The 24,618-nt window shown below is 40.7% G+C and overlaps 1 protein-coding gene and 3 non-coding genes across 6 annotated transcripts; all 4 read right to left on the reverse strand.

Moving 5' to 3' along the window:
• Nucleotides 1-116: 116 nt before the first annotated feature.
• On the reverse strand, nt 117-24,600 carry WDR43 (WD repeat domain 43). Of its 3 annotated transcripts, XM_066316324.1 has the most exons (18): nt 24,350-24,600; nt 19,835-19,969; nt 17,260-17,381; nt 13,243-13,363; nt 11,982-12,121; nt 11,383-11,485; nt 10,287-10,351; nt 9,746-9,917; nt 9,150-9,236; nt 7,257-7,388; nt 6,633-6,770; nt 5,714-5,800; nt 4,447-4,478; nt 3,595-3,658; nt 2,568-2,681; nt 2,056-2,125; nt 1,377-1,432; nt 117-1,280 (listed from the first exon to the last, which is right to left on the reverse strand). In XM_066316324.1, the coding sequence occupies exons 1-18, from the start codon at nt 24,542-24,544 to the stop codon at nt 1,161-1,163; spliced, it is 1,953 nt and encodes a 650-aa protein (XP_066172421.1). In that variant the 5' UTR covers nt 24,545-24,600; the 3' UTR covers nt 117-1,160. The 3 variants fall into 3 exon arrangements, with proteins under 3 accessions (XP_066172421.1, XP_066172423.1, XP_066172422.1); XM_066316326.1 differs by lacking the exon at nt 19,835-19,969; XM_066316325.1 differs by lacking the exon at nt 9,150-9,236.
• Nucleotides 8,303-8,381, reverse strand: LOC136359837 (small nucleolar RNA SNORD53/SNORD92). The gene has a single exon (XR_010743346.1). It is a non-coding gene; the product is annotated as a small nucleolar RNA SNORD53/SNORD92 (small nucleolar RNA).
• On the reverse strand, nt 11,793-11,876 carry LOC136359839 (small nucleolar RNA SNORD53/SNORD92). Its single transcript, XR_010743348.1, has one exon. It is a non-coding gene; the product is annotated as a small nucleolar RNA SNORD53/SNORD92 (small nucleolar RNA).
• LOC136359838 (small nucleolar RNA SNORD53/SNORD92) lies at nt 16,783-16,859 on the reverse strand. Its single transcript, XR_010743347.1, has one exon. It is a non-coding gene; the product is annotated as a small nucleolar RNA SNORD53/SNORD92 (small nucleolar RNA).
• Nucleotides 24,601-24,618: the final 18 nt, after the last annotated feature.

A 24,618-nucleotide genomic window follows, 5' to 3' on the forward strand; every position in this document is an offset into this window, starting at 1 on the left:
TTTTCAGGCTGATTTCCTCCTCCACTACAAATCGGCTTTCTACAAGCAGCATTTCATCTTTAACCACCACCTGAAGATACCTAAGGTCTCTCTCAACAAACACCACAGGACAGGTATTTGGTAAAAGAGATGTATATTTATTCACTTTACAAAGAGGGTGGTATTTAGTTGCAACAGCTCCATTTATAGACAAATATATTATTGTACATTATAGTGGTGAATGGCTCAAACCTTTACCTTGTTTTGCTCTTAAAAACGTGTTTGCACCACTTCAGCTTCCATTAGCTGAGCAAATAGTTGTCCTTGTTCTGCCACTGAGAGATTAAAAATCCATAAGAAAGGTATACTCTGCTATGTATTCACAAGCATTCACTTTCTCCTTTCCCTGTGTCACTCCCCTCTCCCCACCCAACTCAACATGGTCTGTCCTCTGGGTTAGCATTAAACTTATATACAGCCTCCATTAAAACAAAATTAGGAGCCAGTGATAGTTCTAATGTCGTTTTAAAGCACAAGAAAAGTCATTGATTTGTACATATAAAAGTCTTGAGTTTAAATTTGTTTAAAAAAAAAAGGAAAAATTCAATTTTTAAGTCAAGTTGGCATTTACATATTGCCAAAGTATGGCTAAGCCAATGAAAGAGGGGAAGAAAAGAGTTTCAAGACAGAATTTAAATATTATAAAAATATCTTTTTTTTTTCTTTTTCCTGTTTCCTTTTTTTAAAAAAAAATCAGAAGGTTGCCCACTTGCTATTGCTAACTGAAGCATGGAAAGAAGGTATAGACCAGCTGTCTTTGATCCTTGAATATTTGAAACAAATTCAATATAAAGCTGAACCAAATTTCCCACACAAACAGCAGTGGCAGATTTATTTCACTTGAGATACAAATGCATGTCCACATGACAGGCATAATCTGACCGGGAGGTGGAGGAAATGTTTCTCTAAGTAAGCACAGGGAAGGAGGGCGAGAGAAGGCTGGCACGGTTAAAAACATTCTGGATTCAGAAATGCAGTGCCCCACAGGTGCCTCTGCACACAGGCTGTGCAATGCTCTGCACTCCTGCTATGCAAATACAGCATCTTTCAGCAACAGGATCCAGAATCAAAGAGCTTGGTGGCCCACTTGTTCAAACCACTACAATTACTCTTTTGTGCTGTTATTCTTCTTCACTTTCATTTTCTGGTTCCAAATCAGAATCACCATTGATTTCCTTTTCAACAGTCATGTCTTGTTCATCAGATTGCTCCTCTTTTTCTTCATCTTCATCCCAGTTTTCCTGGGGGAAAAATAAAACAAAAATGTTTGGACCTTTGTCAGTCATGCCATTTTTGCTACAAGAAAATGGGAGAAAATCTGGTCCAACTCCACTTACGTCAGAGTCTTTATCTGCAATCATCTCATCATCTGAGCCTTCCTCCTCTGAGGAGTCTGCAAAGAGAAAACAATCTCTTAGTCTGGAGAACAGGCTTTAAAATGTCATTGGGCAAACAAGGTCCAGTCCCACATGTGCCAGTCAGTCTTCAAACTGTTCTATTTCCATACCAAAACCGATTCTGCCTGGAGATGAGGTAACCAACATCAGTTAAGACCAGGTCACTTCTGTGACCAATATACAGGGTGAAGATGCAGTAGGAAAAAAGCCAAACTGGAAGTATGCACTCACACACATGGACATTCCCTACACTGATTTCCTGATGACTCAAACATAGCAGTGCCTTCACTGTATCTACCTTAGCACAAGGGAAGATAACACTAGACATTTTAGGTTGCTGGGTAAGTTAAAGCAGCATACTGAACTTCCAATTCACTGATTCCTTCGTTTGTGAAGCAAGGCTGGGAGGGAATTAAAGGAGATAAAAGGAAGGCAAGGAAGGAGTAACTAACTACAAGATGAGTACATCATTAGCCACTGATTTTCCTGCCATGGACATCTCACAAAACCCCTCTATCTACACACTGGTAGATAAGCACAGGAGCATCATGAACAGCCATCAAGTGTAGGCTGTCATGTGAATTCAGGAGCTGAGCTACACTTAGCACGCAACACTTACCATCTTCATAGACCAGCTTTGCAGTCTGATTAACCTCGGGTACTTCCTGAACTGTTTGTGATGCTGCAACCTGAATGGAATTTGCAGATTAGCCTTAGATTAAATCATGTATGTCAACATTAAAAGACAACAGTACTCCTAACAATGTAAATTAAATCTAAATTAAGAGTAGCGCACATTAATTCACTTACAGTGCTGGATTAACAGCCAAAAAAGTACAAATGACAAAGTAAAATTAGAGAGGCATCTGCTCCAAAGTGGCCCTGTGCCTCCTATTTCTTCCTCTTAAAAACTCTACGGGTGAACAAACACATCTGCCAGGACAAAACAGTCCCAGTGAGCAGGGACTAAGAGGGCAGTCCATTAATGGCCTGCTCTGAGCCTTATCGGCATCCCTCAACAGCAGCTGCACTGAAATGCCCAGGACAGATCACATCAGATGCAATCCCAACAGGAAGTGAAGTCTGCAAACAACACTCCTGTACATCCCATGTTATGCAGTTTAAGCTCACCTGGGTGACAAGAATGAAGAGTCTTCCATGCAGACGGCAAAGCTTTTGCAAAGTTTTTACTCTGCTCTCCATCAACTGGTATAACATTCCCAGCTGAGGAATAAGGTCTGGCAACTTGGGAGAAGAGACAGATAAAAAAAAAAAATAAAGCAGTTGTTAACAAACACATCCCAAATGTTTTTGGTTTTTTAAACTGCTTTTGCATGTTCAGAGCAAGCAACACTTGCTTCCACTTTCTAGACAGAAAGGAGAGCTGAGGGTTCACAGGAACACCTGCAGCATAATCAATTAATACTTAGCCATGTTTAGAAGTACCATCTACTTTCAAAACATGGCAGTTCCTAGACTCCTTTTCTTTCCCAGTTGTGCCACAAGCAGGGGTGAAGCACTGTCCAGAAAGCTCTGTAAGTGGGAACTGAATATACACCAGTGTGTGAATGCAGCCTCAGCAATGCATGCAAGCTCTGCTGCTCAGCAATCCTATAACAAATGGCAGAAAAGACTGACACTGCCCAAACATCTTTTTTCTTAACCCAGCAAGAGTGCTGTATCTATCACTTGTAAGGCAAAGCTGGACTTCAAACCAGAAGCTGCAGAATTACTTCCTACCCTGCCAACTTTAGTACACCTGTGCCCAATAAATCTGGCCATGCCCAAGACAGTCTCAATATGAGCATTACAAGAACAAAGAAAATTTAGTTCTGTAAGATCTAGTGACACAGGGTAGATTACTCTTTGGCAGTAATTTTGTTCCCTCTCACAGGTATGACATAACTTATCTTGGTTTGACTTTGGGATGGCTATAATTATGTCAGGAATGACCAAGACAAACAATTTGTCAGCAGTGTGCAGTAGGTTCTGCAAAAGTGGTGTAAGCGTATCTCTCTACACATTGATTTGGGCACTGCCATATGCAGAGAGCAGGAGACAGATTCCTGAAGAAAGGAATGTATTCCTTAAATACATTTATTTAAGCATTTAAATGTAGTTTTACTTAAGTGCATTGGCATGAATGAAAAACACTTACTGTGGAAAGGTAGGATGCATGTAGGGTAAAAACAGACTTCAGCCATCGAACCATTACTGAGGCACTGGAAAAGAGAAATAAATTATGTCCAAGAGATACTGGCTGAGAGAAACCTATTTCACATTTTAGATGCTAAATAGTTCTATATAAAGTGTGCCTCTTTAATTAGAGAGCAAGATAAATGCTCTCTACAGATGGAAATGTAAAGTTTGGCTATCCACATGAGGTATAGAAGTTATTTGTTAGGAAAGGAAGACATTTCAGTGAGGACTTAAACTAGGCAAGCTCGGGGGTCTGTGCTTCTGAAATCTTTTATGGATGGTTACAATGAATAAAAGATCAAAGCATGCTACTTTCTTCTCCACCTACAATGAGGGAATTTAGAAAAAAGAAACTCAAACTCAAATCAACTTCATCCCCACAACTCAGCACAGCCCATCTCAACAAAGGTGTCCTTATTGCAGCATAACAAGATGGAGGGGGGGGAGCTGGTTCTGTTATTAAACACCACATTAAGCGATGTCTAAATACATTTGATAATTAAACAACCTCTACACTTGAGAGTTATTTATGGATCGGGTCCATAATGTAAGCATTTGGGGCCTTCAGTTACATTCTCAGAGTTACACACCCATTTCAGGTATCCTTTTCCCCTTTTAATTTTACTTCAGCCACCCTGACAAAGCACTGCTGTGTTTCAGCTTCCACTTTTCACTCTCAATGAGGTGAGTTTTCACCTCCAGATGCTACAGTTTAATTGCACTTACTATGGAAATCTATCACATACATGGTAGGAGAGACCATAACACACATGTGAAAAGTTTTAGGTGAACTGTAGCAGTTATTTCTTACCTGTATGGGTTGCCCTGCAATCTCTTTGTAAGCTAAAAGGACAAAAAAAACACCCAGTCAGCAATAAGTAACAAATAAAATGAGTTTAAAACTCTGACATCTCTGTCAGATATCATCTGACAGCCCAAATACTGGGGCAGAAAGTTCTCCAGGCATTTGAGGTTTGCTAGAATTAACCACTGCCAGGCTCCAGAAAATTACACTGCTGGTTCTACCACCCTTTACATAGGCTGGTAACTTGCAGAACCTGGGTTTCAGTATTATAAGAAAGCTGGAACTCTAAACATGCAAAATATCCACTGAAGCTTAAACCTGGCAGGAATAAGTAGTAGGAAACCTCTTCTTTCTCATCTCTGATTATCTGCTTAGTAGAGCAGTTGTTACAGGGTAGACAAGTCGGGTAAGCAAGTAAAGGAAGTGTCAGGTAAAGGTCGTTTCACAGAATAAATCTCAAGCTTGGGAGAAGACAGTTACCCAGAGGTCTGACCATCCACTGAGATTATTGAGCTAAACACTTGCATTTAGATTCCCTGACAAAGATCCCAAGGAAGAAACACAGGAGCTCATTAACATAAGCTTGAGGAGGTGCTGTAAAACCAAACATTCAGCACCAGGCCATTGGCATAAGTCAATTAAGATCAGTACCATAAAAAAATTAATCTTATTTGTGGTCAGCATATTAAAATACAAGAGAAATTGAACCATTAACTTATATAACAGAACATCATTCACTTAACAAGAGCTACTAATCAATGTGTGGTTTAAAAAAGTAATGTCCAGTCAAGGCTAATCATTAAAGTACTTCTGTCCAAATAAGAGTTTACTTAGTATCACTGAATAAGCAGTTCAGAAGCCAAATCCCTTTTAAAATTACTACTAAGTGATGTTCAAAGTTCAAATATAGCAGAGATTTTCTGATGCTTCAAATTCTCATCCACATTAGTAGCTGAAAAGATGCAATGGTGATTGTTTGCTGTGGACTAAACAAGCTTTTGCTTCATCTCTCCTTTCTTTCCCCACATAATCATTTAAGATAGTAACACATGATCTAATGCTCTTCCTAGCTTTGACAGTGGCACTTGGTCCTTTGCTTAAGCTTCAGCCAGAAAAGATAAAAAAGTGTATCAGGGATAAATTAAGAAACATTTCAGTCTTCTTACAGCACCAAACCAATTTCAAAAATAAAGAGAGATATCCTGGATTTTACAGCTAAAAGGCAAATCGCACATGGGTTGTATGACAGTATAAGAAGCACAGGCTCTCTTACCTCATGCAGCAGTGGAATGACAGCATGTATAGGCATTCTGGCTACCGTGTTCTTTACTACATTTTCTTTCCTTGTGTTAAGCACTTTCTGTTAAAATGAAAAAATATGATCAGAGAATTATTCAGCTTTAACATGTGTATGAGCAATCAGCAAAATCAAAAAGTCCTGCCTGTAAACCTCCTCCTATTCCACTACTTCTGTATGCTGAGGATTATGAGCAAAAGATTTGCTGTGAAAAGGAGTTTCATTTTCCAAGTCAGGTACAATTAACAAAGTAAAGGCACTCAAGAAACCCAACTATAACAATCTAGCATTGCCTCTAGCCCATCTTCCTCATGGTAGAAATGATCCATTACAGACACAGGAAAATCTCCCTTGATATTTTCTGTTTGACTTCCATAAATAAATGCCTTTCACCAGCATCTGTGACAAGAAATTTCTATTCAGCGTCAAATTCCTAACAGTTCCCCACCCCTGTACTATTATGTCCTCCTAGTCCAAATGCAAAGATAAGCTTTTCAAGTGAAACTTGCCATCAATTCATTTTTCAAATGGTATTTGCTTGAAAAATGTACCCTTAGGGGAATAAGTACAGATTATGCTCCAGTCCAAGCTAAAGGGAACATAGCTGCATTGGTAGCATCACTTGTAGAACCTCTGAACTGTGACATAACAAATTTATCATAAACAAAGTGCCTCAAAGTTCAGGGACTTACTCAGAAAGCAAGGCAGGTAACAACTGAAAAGTAACTCCACTACTGTAATTCATAATAGCACTGCCTTGAGCAGCAAATCAGCAAAAGGCAGCTGGGAGAAAACAATAGGTTCTGAACTGTTTAGCCTTCCCAGCTTTCAGGAAGGCTCCTCCCCAGTCCCAGTGAATAGAGCAAACAGCACACACTGAGCTTGCAGTACTTACATTTAAGATTTCTGCATCGTTGCTTTCCAAGCCCTGAACCAGCAGCACGGCAAAGCTGTCTGTTTGGGGAAGGCCACCTGGAGTTTTGACTTTGCTCACATCAATATCCAATGCCCCAAGGCGCTTCTCGATGCTCTCCTGCAGAGGGGAAAGAAATAAGGGCAGTGCTGCATCAGTGTGGTTTCTCACAAGTATCAGCTGAAAGCAAAGCATCTAACTTAAAACATTCCCGCTAATTCTGCTGGAAAAGAACACAAATTTTGTGCATTCTTTTAAATGCACTGACAGAAGATATAATGCATGATATAACAATGCATGAGAAAACAAAAGCAGATTATTAAGTTTTGGCTGAAAAGCATTAATCTATCCTGGCACAGGCAACAACAAGCGTGTGACAAAGGTCTGCAACCTGGCAAAGCCACAGGCAAGGCACAGAAGGCTTGAATGAAGGAAATGTTTTGAGCAGGGGGAAGTCTCATACAGAAAGATGGTATCATTAACCTTTCTTCCACAGCAAACAAAGCAAATTCAAGCTCACCTAAAGAATATATAGCAATGATTTATGATTCTAGTTTCTCCATTGTTGTTGAGTTTGAAAGACTACCTCTGAATTTGAAAGATTACCTCTGTCTCTCCTGGTTTCCTCTTGTTTTTCTTTTTCTCCTTTCCCGAGGCTGGAGTTTTGACAGCTGTACTATGTCCTGGAATGCCAGGCACTAGAACTTTGGTGTCCGAGTTCACAACAGGTGTCTTTACCTAGCGCACAGAGATAACCACATTTGAATGAATTGCTAGTATCTTGAGCTTTTTTCCAATTTGAAATACACATTTTATTTGAGACTCGCACACATACAGTAAAACCAGCCTGACACAAGCCATTTTCTTGACATAAGTATTAGGCAAATCTGACATATTGAAGAGAATTAATAACCTCAAGAAAGAGACAGCTAGTTTTCCTAACTATCTACAATAATGGTCTCTCTGAAATCACCTGTGAACCAATTTTCTTACAAGCTTTTGCCATAACATTCACAGAACTGTTTGTATCCAACAACAAATATTTGGATGCATGTTGATGATAGATACCACCTGCACTAACACTTAGCTCCATAACCCACATAGAGATTAATTTAGCATCCACTGGAAGGCAGTAACTGACCAAGAAAAGCAGCACAATGTAACAGCAAAAGGTAGTCACTATTCCCTCCAATCCCAACTCTTTTCTTCTGGGGATTGCTCAGACACAGAAACTCAGTTGACTGAATTAGGCTGTGGCCGTGGTAACAAAAAAGAGACACCTTAGTTTATGCCAAACAAGCTAAGGTATCATCTTAAATGAACACAAAGGAGATGCAATTTTGTATTTAACAACCACACGTTCCCCTGACTTACAGAGAATGTAAGGCAGTATGCCACTCACAGAATACAAAGATGCACTTCCTGCTACCTCCAGGACACTTCTTCAAACCATAGCACTTCAATACAGGCCTTTTTTTTTTAAGTACCCCTGAAGTGATAAAAGTATAATCTACTACACTGAGCAAATCAACTTCCAATTTCCAAAAAGTTGATTTTCTGCATCAAAAATTTTATCATATAACACTAGTGGTGATAAAATACTATCTCCCCTTAGCTCACCACACTCATCACTGGCCTTCTCCCCACACGGCATGCTCAGACAGCCAAGAGAAATGCGTCTTCACTGATATTCAGCAAAAAGCGAAACCAAGATGGGTATCATCACTGCATGCCACAGAGGCCCTACACTTGGCCCTGCAGTCCAGCCCTGGTACCCAGCAGCTCCAGGACTAAGGAATCAGCACAAAACCCTGCCCAGCTGATGGAGCACCAGGTCCGGTAAATAACTAAAGGGTCAGAAAAACAGCACTGTCTGCTCACGCTAGTGGTACTCCAAGCTTTTCAAATCTTCAGGACTGTGAATACACACAATGATTAAAAACTTTACAGCCTGTCTCTAAACACCCAAGGGATCCTGCATTAGAGAACACAGTTCCAAATGGCCTCAGTGGACACTGCTGTCATGCAAATGCCAAGCTCACATTTCAAGTCCCTGTGAGCAGGAACACATGAAGGCCACATCAAGAAAGAGCAAAAAGGACTTGCCCCTTAAGGTTCCACTACATTTTATTTAGAATCTAAAATAAAGTCATCCCACCTTCACCCCAAACCATCAGGGTCAAAGAGGTTGTACAACAGACTAAGTGAAGGACTGATCCTAGGCAGAAAAACCCCACCAATCAGTCTGTCAAGCACACCTGCTGAGTTACAAGAGGGCCACTGTGTGCTCTTGCACATGTCAGGACACAGAGCAGCCATGAAGATCTTTACTCACACCTGCCTGAGTGCTATGGACATCTATAGCTACCTCTGCAGCTCTGAACAGGTCCATCCAGAAACCCAATCTCATTTTAAGAGAGCAGTGCTTGCTCTCTCCCTACTTTGCTTCTGAAGTTAAAACAAGAGAAGCAACAAAATTACATTTCATGCAAAGCTCACCTTTGTCAAAGCAGCATCTGTTTTAAGTGACAACACTTTCTGGATGTCCCGTACCAAACATATGTGGGATTCACTGGTGTTCAAAGACTAGGAGGACAGGAACAAAAACAGTTAATATATTTGACACTCACACCTGTGATTCATTATGCTACTGAAAGATGAGAATAAATTCCAATGATATAAATTAGAATGAACTTTTTTTTCACTCTAGAATAGCAGCTCCTTTGCATATCTGCCTTTTCTCACCAGATCTCTATACCCTCCAAGTACGTTTACACAAGTAAACTGGAACTGTATTAAAACCAGTTTCAATGGCCTAATTTAGCAACAGCTGAAATGGCAAGAAACAGCCAGCAATGACATAAGCCTGTATTCCAGCTGAAAGAATACAACTGGAAGAATACAAATCACCTTTCTAAACAGCTCTGGGGCAGCAGTCACAGCTCCCAAAACAAGGGCAAGGAATATATTTTGTATTGTAATATCATTTCAAAATAGTGAAGATAAAAATTAAATAAACCCAAAAATTCTCCAAGTGAAAGCAGCATGCAGCCCATATTATGGAACCCGAACTCTCTCTGTTAAGTCTCACATACCACTTTCTCTATGATGGGCTGTAAGGTGTTTCCATACACCAGCAGCAGAGACTGTTTGTCTGTGCAAAATGCAGCTGCTAGAATAGGGACTGGTTTCGGTGTGGAGTCTCCATCATTCCCAGGTGTTGCTATTTGAACAGTACAGTTTGATGTTAAGGGTTTTTTGCAATAACTGGGGGAAATAAAAAAAAAAAAAATTAAAAAATTCCATGATGTTTAGCTTGAACATTTCAGTATCTTGCACATCTAAGCATCTTTCAACAGCAGCAAACTCAGACATTTGACACCTTTTATAGGTGGCTAAGATGAGGCACAGACACAGAAAACCTGGGTTAAAGCCACATGTAATATTGAAATGCAACAGTCCCCAACAAATGAGTTATTCAAAAATGTGTCCAGTAACCCAAGACAAAGAAGCACCTGAAACCTGGTTCACCAGCATATACAAGAGCTTAAAGGCAGTAGCATAAAAAATTGAACTTTGCCTTGCAGTAACCCCCGACCTTTCCCAAAGACACCCTTAAGATGAATTCCAACTCACCCATTCAAGATATGTTCAAATAAATGCAACTGCCCATCTCTGCACACAACTGCTAACTTCACAGGCTGAAAGAAGGCACAGTAAGAGAATTTTAATTAGATCAAAGAAAAACCCTCCTGGAAGTTCAGGATATTAAAAGACAGTTGTAGGGCTACAATTTGAATTTTTCCAGTATTTAAGAACATTACACTAAATCTGAAAGGAAGAGCAAAGACGTAATCACTCAGGAACATTCAATACAAGTGTTAGAAGATTAATAAGATAACTCACAACTGTACCTTATCACTAGTAATACATCCTGAGTAAAACACTTTGCTCAGTAGCAGACATGTCCAGAGGCTCAGCTCTGAAAAGGCACTGACACTGAATATGCTTAGAGGAAAGAAACTGAGATGATGCCTCTGAGAAACTAAATGACAGGGGCACATTACAAAATACTCTCCAATACATGCAGGAAGAGGGAACTGGAAACATCAGAAAAATACAGCATGAAATAGTGCTCTGAGAAATGGAATTTAAAGGCAGCAGGAGAAGAATGTTTTAAATAATTATGGGAACAGTTTGTGAACATGTTTCATATTCACACATTTTTCAAAAGGCAACTACTTCGAAAGACCTGTGTTTGTTAAAACTGAGAGACTTGGCAAATGTACACTGCTACTTTAACACATTCAAGGCTAGTTCCATTCCAAATGCAGTTACACTGCCAAAAACACTTGAAGTCAGAAAAAAACCAGGACTATACCCAAACCAGATTTTTACAAATAATTTCTTTTGTGTTTTTCTTTGCTGCTTTTCTGATTACTAACTTGTTCTAAAAAGTAAACAACTGATATTTTTGCCCTCAAGAACAAAATCTATGAAAAAACCACTGAATTTGCACTTAATAGCTTTGAAAAGAACCATTTCAAACTACCAGCTTCATAAATGCACCTGGTAATAAACATCCTTACAGCCACGAATTGGCATTTAGATCTTATAACTGCATAACAGAATCCAAATACAAACGAAACCTCTCTCTTTACACCCCTAAAAGGAAATTGATGTGGTAAGCAAAAATTGTTGAATGTATTTGTTTACAAACTATTGCTCCTACCTCTTCTTTGACTTCTGATACAGTCAGGTCAACAAAAGTTGGTTCATCTGTTACTGTGAAAGACATCACAGCATTCTTTTCTTTTCTATCCGATCTGATCTGCCTGGAAGACACAAAAAGTACAGATTATTTACCACAGGACAAACACCATCCTCTGCACCAGACTAGCATTATAAAGCCTATAAATCACTATAGACTTTATATTGTGGTGGTATCTACCACACCAAAAGCACCACACAGACATTTCAGTGTTCAGCATAGAAAACGTTCTAACGTCCAAGAGCAAAGTAACTCTCAAGTGAAACTGAGAGAAAACTTTGAATAAACCTTACAAGAAGCGCAAGGAACAAGGAAGTTCATTACACAGTATGTTGTGGCCAACACTAGTGATACAAATGGCAACTGGAAGCATGCTCAGACACAGCCAAGGAAAATCTCGTCTTCACTCAACAATCAGTGAGTCGAAACCACCATTAAAGAAATCATCACTGCATTTTTCCAGAGTGCCCCTTGTGCTTTACCTTGTTTAAGCACAATCACTTGACGAGTCTATGCGCAAAACTGATCACAGTCACAAACGGTCACAAAAGCTTACATACCACACACTCAATAATCGGTCGTGTATAGCTCCAGACAAGAAATAAAGTCCTGTAATTCCATCAAAGGGTTTACTTTCATTCATAGGTTTCACTGTGGTAAACATTAATGATGACACTGATGTAGCATGGCCTGTGAAATGCTAAGAGAAAAAAACAGGATCTTTCCATGATTGTCATAAGCAGTCATATGGCAAAAATGAAAACATTAGTTAACAAAGAACATTAGGAAAAATTCAAGCGTTATTAAGTCAACAAGGACAGCTCAGTGGTTTTTAACTAGTGATCAGTTTCCTTGCATTTCTGTATGTCAAGGAAGCTTTTTTTGACCTACCAGATATTTATCAACATTTCAAAACTTAAATGGGGAATCAAAGGCAAATTCACTGGGACTAAATCCATGCAAAAGAAATTACATCCACCTGTACTGCTGTTACTGTAACAAAGCACTCCCCTCTGCCCTCCCAATTTTACACTTTAACCTTTCCAGTGGTACTAGATTCAATTTCATTCTTAACAATGGACACGTGTGCTGACACTAAATTTGGGCAACACACCACCCCCAAGGGCCCCCCAAAAATTGGTTCTTCAATCTACTTTTGCAAATAGCGGTTCTGGTCATTATAGAATGCAGACATACATGGTAGCTGCCATCTGCCAGCAAGCCCACAGTAACAGCACATGTGTACACACTCACCTGACAGGAGATTCAGAGACTATGCCTGTCGTGTCTGCTAGCAGGCAAGAGAACACGGCAGCATTCACGGATCAGCTAAAGCATGGCCATTTGCTCAATTTCTGAGCCCTGCTCAGGGAACAATAAGGAGTTGCTCCTATGCCTTCCAACTGTTTCAACAGCAAAACTGATAACGCCACCAGTTACATGAAGTTTAGCACGAAGGCTTTGTGGAGGGACTCATGTTATAACCCATGCCAGCAGTAACTGATACGGTGGTGAACTGAGTTTTCCTGACAGAAGGGTGTCAGACAGGGACCCAATTAAAAAGAACAGCATCCACCTTCCTCCTACAGCCCTGAGAAAGGATGCTGGCAGCATGCTCAGAAACAAAAATTTAATGTTCTCATTTAATTCTCAGCAGATAGAAACCAGTTTAGGGTACTGTCACAGCATAAATGTCCAGCAATCCCAAAACTGCTAATTGTATCCTCACACATACAGTGAAATGTTTTAGATGTCTGATCAGGGAACACTGGATAGGGCATTTTTTTGCATCTAGTTGAACAGAGGTACAGAAGTACTTACTCTGTAGACTTCTTTGGTCTCCAAGTCCCACAGTTTTATAGTTCTACCAGCTGACAGCAGCATTTTTCCATCTGGACTGATGCACAGACAGGTGATACTGCCATTGTCGCCTTTCCACTTACTAGAATTTGGATGGAGAGTTTTTGTACAAAAGGAGGAAGATGGAGAAATAGAAAAAACAGTATTCATTAGGATAATCTCAAAACTACCATGATGGAAAATTTAGGGCAAAATTTAAAAACTGGTGATTTAAATAGTCAAGAGGTCAAAGCTATTCTGCTTCTGCGCTTCACCTCTAAATTAGTTTACAAAAAAACCACAACTCAATAATATGAAGCTATCCAATACTGAACTGTTGACATAATTTTTAATATGTGCTTATTCTATTCTGAATTCCTCTCTAAGTTTTCTCCTTCTAAAAACAGGGCAAGAAGAGCCATCAATTTTCAAGACTTCTCTATTCACCAACCCTTCTCAACACTAAAATTCAGAGTTTTGAAGTCTATTCAGTTACTGTGGCCCTCCTCCCAAATCTCTAAATGTCACTGACAAAAATAAACTTCACCTTAATGGTCTATGGTTCAAAGCACTACTTAAAAGTACAGAATAAAAGGAAAAAAATAAAGATGCTGTCATGAAAAGCCTGGATGTGCTTTAATGAAATATTGATAATATGTGTTTCTCACAGGACAAAACTTCAAGAAAAGCATTAACACAAATCCTTTATCGATAGGAAGTAGCCTGCAACACATCACATTTTGATTGTAAACAGCCCTTATGGAAATATTTTCAAATAACTTTCACATGCCCAAGCAATACCTCATCTGTTTTCTAAAACAGGGATCATTTACTGTATCACTTTTGATAAACAAAGAAAATTTTACAGCCCACAAACCTGAAAAATAACATTGCACGTTACAGAGAGTAGACAAGATTTTGTATTCTCTTCCAAAAACAAGGTCATGACTAAGAATTTAAACCACTTATTAACATAAACTAAGAAGGTATTTTTAAAGGTACTAAAAAGACGAGTCTAAACTAGAACTGCAAAATATAAAGCACAACAAAAATACCTTGGTTTTCACTTTGGATATTCTTTATGAAATTTTTACAGGAAAGAGTTTTAAACAGGATCTCACAAAGGATATGTCCAGAATGTCTCCAGAGTAGTCAAGAGTATTTAAGACATTAAAAAGCTACAGAGACAAGAAGTCATCCAGAACGTTTCAGTCTACTTCTCTACAACACCTTGTCTTGCCTCTTCAGAGACTCTCTTCCCCAACAGCTTGAGCCTCTGCCTGAGGTTTCATGTGTGCTGCACACATGTTCTGAAGCGGCCCTATGGACTACTTCTACAGTAGTTAAGAAAGTCAAACCTAAAGCCACATTGGTTTCAATTCCCTTTCTAGTAGTCCATACCTCTACAGGAATGTTTAGAAGCCTGCAAATCAAATTTAAAAAAATCCAATACCACTTCTCTACTCCATGAGCAACCATCCTGATTTCTCTGTGGACTACACAAATATTCATTTCCAGGTCCTGACAGGTGTTAAGAAATGCAGGTCGTCTCATGTGTACATTGGGTGTGAGTAATTATTGCAGATAATTTGTTCTTTCTAGTAGGTAAAATTTGAAAAGAACTGATTTCTTTTCCTCTTTCCAACTTGAGTTACCTTAGGTATGACTTGTAACATTATCACAGAAAATTTTCAGGTAAAAACCATGATGTTACATTGTCATGTACTTTTTATCTATACATTGGAGGAATGATTTTCTGTTGCCATCTTTAAAATGAAAGAACACAATGCTTCAAATTACATTTTATAACCACAGACCCCCCACGACATGAACCCTGGTAGTCACAGGGGCAGAGGGAAACATAGAAGAGGTATGACAGCAAAACCTCTCACTTTCCCTGAGAAAGCAGCACAGCTGGGACCCATCACACAGTTGTACATGAACACACGCTGTGGGATACAAACAGGGTGAATGAGATGTCAATGGGCAGCTTCAGAGCTCTGATCTCACTGGGCTCACAGAACAACAGCAGGACGCCTTGCAAGAAGGACCTTTGGGAAGGCACTTCAGCAATGACACGCCAGGAAGGCAAAAAGAGTGGCTTCTCCACAGAAAAGTGTAGCATTAATGCATGAGACTTTCCTTTGAAACAGGGAAAATGACAGAACATAAATGCACAGAATAATCCAGGAACCAAGAGGGAAGGTTATACAACAAATCCACCTAGAAACTATTTCCAGGCACTGAAAGGCCAAAAAGAGTTTCTGGGCACATCCAGCATAAAATTACAAATGGCAAATTTTGTCTAACCAACCTGATTGCCTTAATGAGAAAACTGCCTTGGTTGATGAGGAGAGACACACTGAAGTTGACTTCAGCAATGCTTTTGACAAGGTCTCACATAGTATCCTTGCAGCCAAACTGGAGATATATAGCCTGAATGGATGGTCTCTAAGAAGAGTAAGACCTGGCTGCATCATTGAGTTCAAACAGCTGTGATCACTGGTATCAAGTTCAGCTGTGGCCAGTCACTGGTTTTACACCATCTAAGGACATCCTAATACTGTTTAATATCCTCCATAACTGCCCCAGTGTTCATTAATGATCTCAAACAGGACAGAATGCACATGCAACGACTTCACTTCAACCCCATACTAGGGAGAGCAGCTGATATGCCGGAGGACAGTACTGCTACTCAAGGGGCATCTCAGCAGGCCTGAGAAGAAACAGGCTGTCAGAATCTCAAAGCTGAAGAGGGAAATGTCAAGTCCTGCAGATGAGATGGAAAAATTCCAGTACAGGTTGGGGAGAAATAGCTAGAAAGAAATAGGAACAAACAGCTTTGCAGAAGAGACTTGCAGTCCTCACAGTAAAGCTGAGCATAAGCAAGCAGAGGGTCCTTGTGGCAATGTGCTGTCAGCAGGTCAGGGTATGGGATTCCTCTGCTCTGTGCAACTCTTGAAACAACACCTGAGCACTGTGTTCAGCGGGACAACAAAGTCACTGACATGGTGGAGTAAATCCAGCACAGGGCCAAGAAGGCACCTTAGGGACTACAGCACACAACGGAAGAGGGAAAGGTGAGGGAATTGGGTGTGTTCAATTCTAATAGAGAAAGTTAGAGGGAGATTTTACAGCTATCTTCTGCTACTTTACACAGTCTCAGCATAATACAAGCTAAGCATGCATCTCTTTCTCAGGGATACCAAATAGGCTACTGATGATGGGCTGCCTGCAGTGCCCACGCCAATCTCAATAAAAGCAAGAGCACTGCAGTAACAACCAACAGTGGGAAATGTCACAAAAAAAGAAATAACATCAAGAGAAGGATCAATCGACCATCACACAGTAGGCTTTTATTGAAGAAAGGTAACCACAATTGTTAATAGAAATCTTGGTTCCTTCTTTAATGTTTAAAAACAATTTGACTTTATTACAAAAGAAAATAAATGCCTACACCAGACATTTTGTTATTCTGCATGAAGCTCTATTTTGCTCAACAGTACTTTTAACAGTAGCAGCCTGCTCAGACAGCCAAGTGGAGTGTCCCCACTGCACATCAGCAGCAAGCGAAACCAAGTGGGTTATCATCACAGCAAGGCCCTTAGAGCAAAGCTGGGTGCATGCAGCAGCTTTCACTGGAATGAGGTCTTCCAGTATCTGCTCGAGGATTTTTTTTCCTAAAATTTAGATTTTTTTCAGCATTTAGTGGGACTTTTAGTCTTTCAGTCTCACTAAAAGTTAGCATGGAGGGATCCAAACCCCTCTCAGAACAGTTTCATCTAGCCTTTCCAGTACTCAGAGGAAGATACTCAACTATGAGAATTATGCCTTCATCCCTTAATAAAACTACTTCTCATCTCAGAAAAATAACAGCCAACAGTCACTTTGTGGGCACGAAGCCTGGAAAGCAAGAGTGCAGCATTTCCAAAACCTGCAAGGGAGAAAACACACAAAAGCAAGTGTAAAAAAATTCAAGCGAAAAGCAACACTACTCACCACTTTACTTTGCAGGTCTGTGTGTTCCATTCCACAATGTGTTTGTCATCTGAACAGCTATACAAGCAGCAGCTATCTTGATGCCATCTCACACAGTTTACTCTACTGTCGTGACCACCATCCTACAAAAGATAACACAGGGTTACCTGCAGTAGTCTTGACAACTGAGTCTTCCCCACACCAACAATGTAAACAAGGTGCTCTTTTGAGAACTTCACTCCAATCATTGGCATCTTGAAGAGCGTGTGTGGTTTTAAAGAATAGGCATGACAGTTACATGAATTAAAGGTATTTCATATTTTGCAACATACACAGAAGTATTTTGCCTTGGCTTATACAGCCTAGAAAAGAGAAGACATCACCTGCAGCTTCTTCACACAGGGAAGCAGAGGCACAGGCACTGATCTCTTCTCTCTGGTGGACAGTGACAGAATCAAAGGGAATGGCAGGAAGCTTGTGTTGGGAGGGAGTGAGTGGATATTACGGTGTGTATTACGAAAAAGCTCTTCACCACAGGGCACAGGCTCCCCAAGGAAGTGGCCACAGCCCTAAGACTGCCAGAGTTTAAGAAGCATTTGGACCATGCCCTCCAGCACACAGTGTGACTCCTGGGGCTGTCCTGTGCAGGGCCATGTACAAGTATAGAAGACAGTCCAATGTGTGTGTCTCAAACACTGACAGCCAGACAGCCATGGAACCAACCAAGGACAGTTGGTGAGAACAAACTGTGAGAAGGAACAGGACGTGGATGGAGTAGGGCGCCATGTGAAGGTAAGACAGTACTTTCCTGGTCCATCCTTGCTCCAGCTCCTGGTGATTAGGGCAACACAAGTGCTGGAAAGACTCATGAATTGGGCCTGGACTGTTGACAAAAGACACTCCCAGTACTGGGAGATCAAGACCACCAAAGACCCCCTCCAAATGCCCTCCAGCCCACTTCCAGAAAGGTACAGCATCAACAGCACATGGTAACTAAATCACACAGAAAGTGAGAAACTTTACTCCAGGGTGGGCAGAACTTGCCTGTAAATAGGTGCTCCCACAGAGCTTGACTGATGGATGCCCCAAGTCACTGGACACCCCATCAGTTGGTTTGATGCTGGAGCCAAGACTGGTGACTTTTTTTTTTTTCTTCATTCCTTTCTTTCTCTCTCTCTCTTTTTGCCCTATCCCTTATTCAAAATCCACTGCTGTGCATTTATATTAGAAGACAGTCATTTCCATGCCAAGTGTATAATTTACTGATACAACTTCATAGATTTTGTGCAGCCTGTGCCTTTCATCACTCCTTTTTGACCACAAGCATCTACACATCTGTATGCTCCCTTCAGTTTCAGGGTGGGATGCCACCAGAGAGGAGTTGGGCTTTGATTATCCCTTCCAACTGAGGATATTCTATGTTTCGATGACTTTTTCTAGCACTTCAGAGTTTAAAAAAAAAAAAAAATTGCCTTGCCTGCTATTTTTATACACACAGCCCAACAAGGCTAACCATATGAAATCTGCTCCAAGGAAAGAACAGCCACAGGTGTCTTGCTGAAGTGATTTACCTTCCTTAAGGTAACTCAGAGGTGAGTAGCCTTCCCTTTGTATCACCATTTAGGAGCCAACTATCATCAGACCAAAAGACCCTTTACACAATACCCCTTCTTTTAACAATTAAAATCTACAGCTCCAAATATAACCTTGAATTATTAATTCATTATGAAAATATTTACTCAAGTCTATGTCACTATTTGGATTGTAACAACCTGCTCGGATTACCCCAAAGGTATTGCTGCAAATACCTTTGAGCTTTGAGCAAAATAAACGACATTGCAACAAGATATTCTGTTCAGTAAACATAGCTAAAAGTAACATTTCTTATTTTAACAGGAACAATCTTTTAATTCAACCTATATGTAAAAAACAAAGTACTCATAAAACCTGCTGTCTTCTATGGAAAAAGAGTATCTTCAAACAAACAACTACACTTGTCAAGCATAGTTTTTCCATGTAAGACATTATATTCTAGACTATTGTCACTTGCACACATAATTCTCAGAAATTACTGGTTTCTCTTAATTCATGTATATTTATCACTTTACCAACAACTTCAAGTTCAGAAGCAAAAGTATACCAAAGAATCTCAAAAGTATTGTACAGCCATTCATATAGATTTATTTTGCTTGTTATGTAACCCACAAATAAAATGGAGATGCTTGGGAGCCTGGACAGGCAAAATTAAAGTCACTGTGTATCATTCAAAAAAAATCATGTACTAAGAGAGATCAAGAGCTTCTACAAGGGAGGTAAACTTACAGAAGAGTCCATCATTGTGACACCATCCCAAACGGTGACGAGTTCTCTGCCCTTCCCTCCCACACTGCCATGCAGGAACTGAGGGTATGACAGTCCCATTGAGGATTTAACTCTCCAGTGAGGAATTTCATCATTACTGTTATTTTCAATGTAAAGTAGCAAACCCATGGACAATGTTAAAATATCGCACTAACTTAGAAACAAAGATTTTTCGGCCTAAACTGACTGAAACTGTCAGTGTTTGGTAGCATGTGATGAAGACTGCATTACTTACTAGCTTGCTCTGTAATTCTCCTTTCACTGTGCTGTACAACAAAATGCTACCAACTGCTGTACCAATAGCCAGGATATCTAACTGTTTGTCCACTTCTCCAACTTCAGACTTCCGTTTTTTCCTCTGGGGGCCATCCTGAAAAACCAAAAGAGAGAAACCAAGAAATAAATCAGTCTGACTGGCTAATCTCAGTGTTAAAGCAGAGGGAAGAAAAACCTTAAGCGAAGTCTGAGACCCAGACAGGCAGCGCCAACACTGCTAAGACACAAAATGAACACTGAAGTGTACACAATCCTAGAAACTCATCTTGTACCTCCACATACACGGCAACAAACTTTCTATGAGTCACCTGGAAACACCTGGGAGAGGCCATTTTGCTACCACTCCAACCATATGCATGTGGGAAAAAAACACAATTAAGTTTTTTCACAAATTTCCTGTCCCAGAGGTAGAAGTAAAGATTAACATATGCAGAATACATCATCTACAAAATGGAAATTCTTGACCATGATCAGTTTATTTTTTCTCAAAGGTAATCAAAAGAGTCTTGCATATCTGAAGCATTCATAATGCTTCTTAAAAAGAAAGTGCTACCCCATTCCACAGAGGGAAGTGACTGGGATTCAAGGGAAAGTGCTCTGCCCAAGTCTTGTCTGCACCAGAGGTCCTCATATTGATCAGGCAATTCATAAGTCTTCACTCTCTTGCTCTTCAAGCGCTATCAGCCACCTCAAGGAGGGAATTTCATTTTGTCTCCCATAACCAAAAACTTGAGAATGCAGATCACTGGGAAGGGGAGAAGGAATAAAACTGATTCTTACACACATGAAACTAAAATAAAGAGGGCAGTAGTAGTCACTATATTTATTCTCACTGGGTAATCACTAATTGCACACACACAAATAAGAAAATAAAAAAACTGTTCATAGACATGAAAAGAAAAAATATAACTAATGACACTGATTAGTTTTTAAATTAGACTTTGGTATGTCTCCTTACATTTGTTACATCACAGTAAAACATTCTCTCCAATTTAAAAATTACACACATGCTAATGCTTCCTCTACACAACAGATCTAGTTGCACTGACAAGCAGCCTGAAGAAGCTTAAAGAGACTGATAAAACGTGAGCAACCAGTCCTGTTCAAGTTCCACGTGGTGCTGCTAATCTGTTTTACAACAGATATGACACAGTGAACACAAATAATTTCCACTCAGGTCCAGAAATATGACAATCAGGATGTGGTAGTTTTCACCACAACTAAGATATAAAAGTTTCATAGTGAAGAATAAATACTTTGGTTCTTTGAAACAGGATTTTCTATTCCTTCTGTATTTAACAGAGATAACACCTTTTGCAAAGAGAAGTGGTTTGTTTTAGGCCAAGAAATACAAAATTGCCATAAAGACAACTTTTACATCAAAAGCAGACTCTTGAGAAAAGAGATTACAATTAGGGTTTTTTGCAAATATTTGTTTAGGCTTTATCCTTCCTGGGAAAGAAAAGTATAAAATATTAAAAAAACAGATGCTGAGAAACTAATTGCAATTAATTGAAACTGCTCTCTGACATGCAAAGACAAAGGCCACAGAGTGGAGATGCAAGTACAATTCATGTGTTTTCTGGTACTTTTCGATCTCTTTAAGTAGTTTTACCAATTATCCCACACACCCCTGGTGCAAAGCAAAACCAAACTTACTAACAGACTTTATTCTCCTCCCCTGAATAAATCTTCCAACTAAATTTTTTTCACCCTCCATTTCAGTTTGCTATAGCAAATTTCCTTGGAACAACTCAAAGGCACAACAGAATTCCCACAAGTACACAGTTTATTTCCAGGGTCAAGAGAAACCAAGGGGCGGTGAAGGTTTCTCCAGTCTTTTTTCCACATGCATTTCTTTATTGACCACTCCTTATCAGCAATATAAGTGGAGCACTTTGTCAGAAAGTTCTGCATGAAGAAAAGCCAGTGGAAAATTCAGATACCTGTTAACTTTTGAGATTACATGAAAAAAAAACACTCTAAGAACTTTAAAAAAAATCAAATTCCCTATTCTAAATTCGATTAGTACACAGAGAGAATGACAACTGCACTTTAAAATCCCTGTGCGATTCACTCGTGGATCAGAGTCTTAAATAGAAAAGCACCCTGTTGACATGGAAAGGACAGGACAAGTATCAGCTTCCTTGTCAATTTGATTGCTTTTTCAGATTAATGGAAACTCAACCTTATTTAGAAAACCTTCAACTTTGCCTGAAAAGGCACCACGTTTTAATTAGTACACATGGTTAAAAGAAGTTATTTGAAAAGGAACTGTGCACACGTTTTTCCATAATGTTCTTCCTTGACTTGATAAGCCACTGAGACCTTCTAAACAGAAATCTGCTGCTCACATGTTAATGAAATTAAGCACTTAGAACACTTCAGTGGGGAGAAACCTAAAGGTCTTGACAGTTGATGGTGACAGAGCAATTGCAGCTTGTTAGGAAAAAAGTGGAAGAAGGTGTTTTGAGTGTTGGAGCTTCACTCTTGCACAAGACACCCCATGGAGCAGGAGGTGATGAACACTGCACACAGGAAGCACTCACACTGGAAGCACGCGGGCAGGGAGCATCCCAGTAAAGCCACCCCTGCATCAGCAATTCCAGAGCCTGCAGATCAAAACGGGATTTCTAATATTCCCCTGTAACACATGGCCTCCATGAACATGGCAGCAGTCCAAAACATACAGAGTTTAAATGTCATTTGGCCAAACACAATTTATAGCTACCTGCTGGCAGAGTACTACCCCTGAATACCAGATACTAAAACTGCCTAGACAGATGTCAACTCTCCAGAAACAAAAGGGAAAAAAAAAAAAAAAAAAAAAAAAAAAAAAAAGGCTAAATAATCCCACATAAAACACACTTAATAATTTGGTTTTGGCATAGCTATTTCAGTTCTACAACTCTGTCTGAGGAAAAAATCAATGACTTTTAAAGGTTTTATGGTACAATTATTACAGAAACCAGTATGTTTCCCACCTCCGCTTTAAAACAGACTAGCTTTCAAGCAGAGAGCAGGATTCAAACTACCAAAATACTAGAAAGCACTGAGAGGTAGCTAAGGTGATTTTCATATAACCGTAAACCAGGTTAAATTTAAAGACCTGTGTGGCATAGGAGCGTGTCTCTAGAAAAGGTTATTGTTAAAAAAGTTTCAAAAGCCTCTCAGAAACTTCCTGTGCTTGACTTATGGCACACCACAGCAGTACACTGTGTCCACTTTAGTTTTATTTCACACAGGACAGATTAACTCCATTTTCACATGCCACTTTCAGTGAATTTAAGAGCAAAGAACCTATAAAGCTTTCCAACTCATTAATGGATCCTTTTTACTTCAAAAGTTACATGGCAAAGGAACAGGTTCAGGCCATCTAAAACTGACTCTTTCTACTTCACTCTTCACTGAGACTTTTCAAAATTCAGGGACTAAGCTGCTCAACTGAGCAATATTGCCCTCCTTTGCGTTGATAATCTTGTGTTTTAAGCATTTTGAAACAGCCTTAACAACACTTCAAATACATTGAATTGCTGATATACCAAAAGACACTTTAAAAAGCACCCCTTACTTTTTATGATAAAGGGGGTGGATTTTACATACTTTATCCGGGTTTTGCATTCTTTTTCCTCCAAAAAAGGTATGTTCCAGCAAAAGAATTACATAAAGAGGACAAAAAGGCACCCCAGTATATACTTCAGATATTTTCAGGTTTGGTGTTCACCTGAGGTGACGTTAACTAACACTTGATCAAGGTGGAGAACATCCAAGCACTCCTGATGCATGCTCTGAATAAAACTACTGAACACCTTCTTGCAGCATTCCTGGACTCAGGAAGATGAATCACAGACAGTGTAGCAGCTTGCATGGGAGTACTTCCAAGGGTGAGGGAGTGTGGAGAGACACTGCCTTTACCGGAACACGAACAGAGTGCGTGCACAGCAGCTGACCTGCTCTGTAGCATCACCTTTTGAATTACGGCAAGACGTGCCATCTAGTAACATACCTCGCTCCTTTAAGGAAGGCTTCTTCCACGCAGGTAATATGAGAGACAAATGGTTTTCAACAGTCAGTGCTTCTACCGAATTTTTCTTTTGAAAAACCACAAAACTAAGCCTCCAGAACCGCCTCCCCCACGGACACGTGAAATTCACCCTAAGCAGCGCAATCCTGGGAGAGGGAGCGGCTCCCCCCGCGCCCCCCCATCCCGCGGTGTGACACATGTGAACGTACCCCAAACCTCGGGGCTACAAGGGAACGGGACGAGACGGAGCCCGAAGCCCGCGGAGCCCACGGGACCCTCACCCCGCTCCCCGGCCAGGCCGGCCACATGGCGCCGAGAGGGCGGGGTGAAGCCGAGCGGGCCGCGGCCACGCGTCAGGGCTGCTCGGGTCCCCGCCATCCCCATCCCTATCCCCATCCCACCCCTCACGCGTGTCCCCGCCGTCTCCCCGCGCTCCCTCCCCTCACGCACCTTGCTGGGGGGCTGCCGCGCCCCCGCCGGGGCCCAGGCCAGGCACGTACAGGCGGCGCTGAGGTGGGCGGAGGGCACGTACTCGTGCTGCAGGCGACAGCCGGCCGTGTCCCACACGCGCAGCCGCCCATCGGGCCCGGACGAGGCGAACAGGCGGCACCCGCGCGGGGAGAAGGCGCACGGAGGGGCCGCCATGGCGCGCGCTCCCCTCGGCTCTGCCCGGCCCGCCCCGCGCAGCGCATGCACCGCCCGCGTGCTCGCAACGCGCG

Source organism: Sylvia atricapilla, chromosome 3 (assembly GCF_009819655.1).
Source record: "Sylvia atricapilla isolate bSylAtr1 chromosome 3, bSylAtr1.pri, whole genome shotgun sequence".
Taxonomy (NCBI): domain Eukaryota; kingdom Metazoa; phylum Chordata; class Aves; order Passeriformes; family Sylviidae; genus Sylvia; species Sylvia atricapilla.

What these genes read in the sequence shown, in the direction of transcription:
- WDR43 (XM_066316324.1), bottom strand. Translation starts at nt 24,544, where the DNA reads ATGGCGGCCCCTCCGTGCGCCTTCTCCCCGCGCGGGTGCCGCCTGTTC. An exon ending in ATGCATCCTACCTTTCCACA is followed by an intron (nt 2,682 to 3,594) that starts GTAAGTGTTTTT and finishes TCTTCTCCCAAG; the next exon opens with TTGCCAGACCTTATTCCTCA. An exon ending in TCTTCATTCTTGTCACCCAG is followed by an intron (nt 2,126 to 2,567) that starts GTGAGCTTAAAC and finishes AATTCCATTCAG; the next exon opens with GTTGCAGCATCACAAACAGT.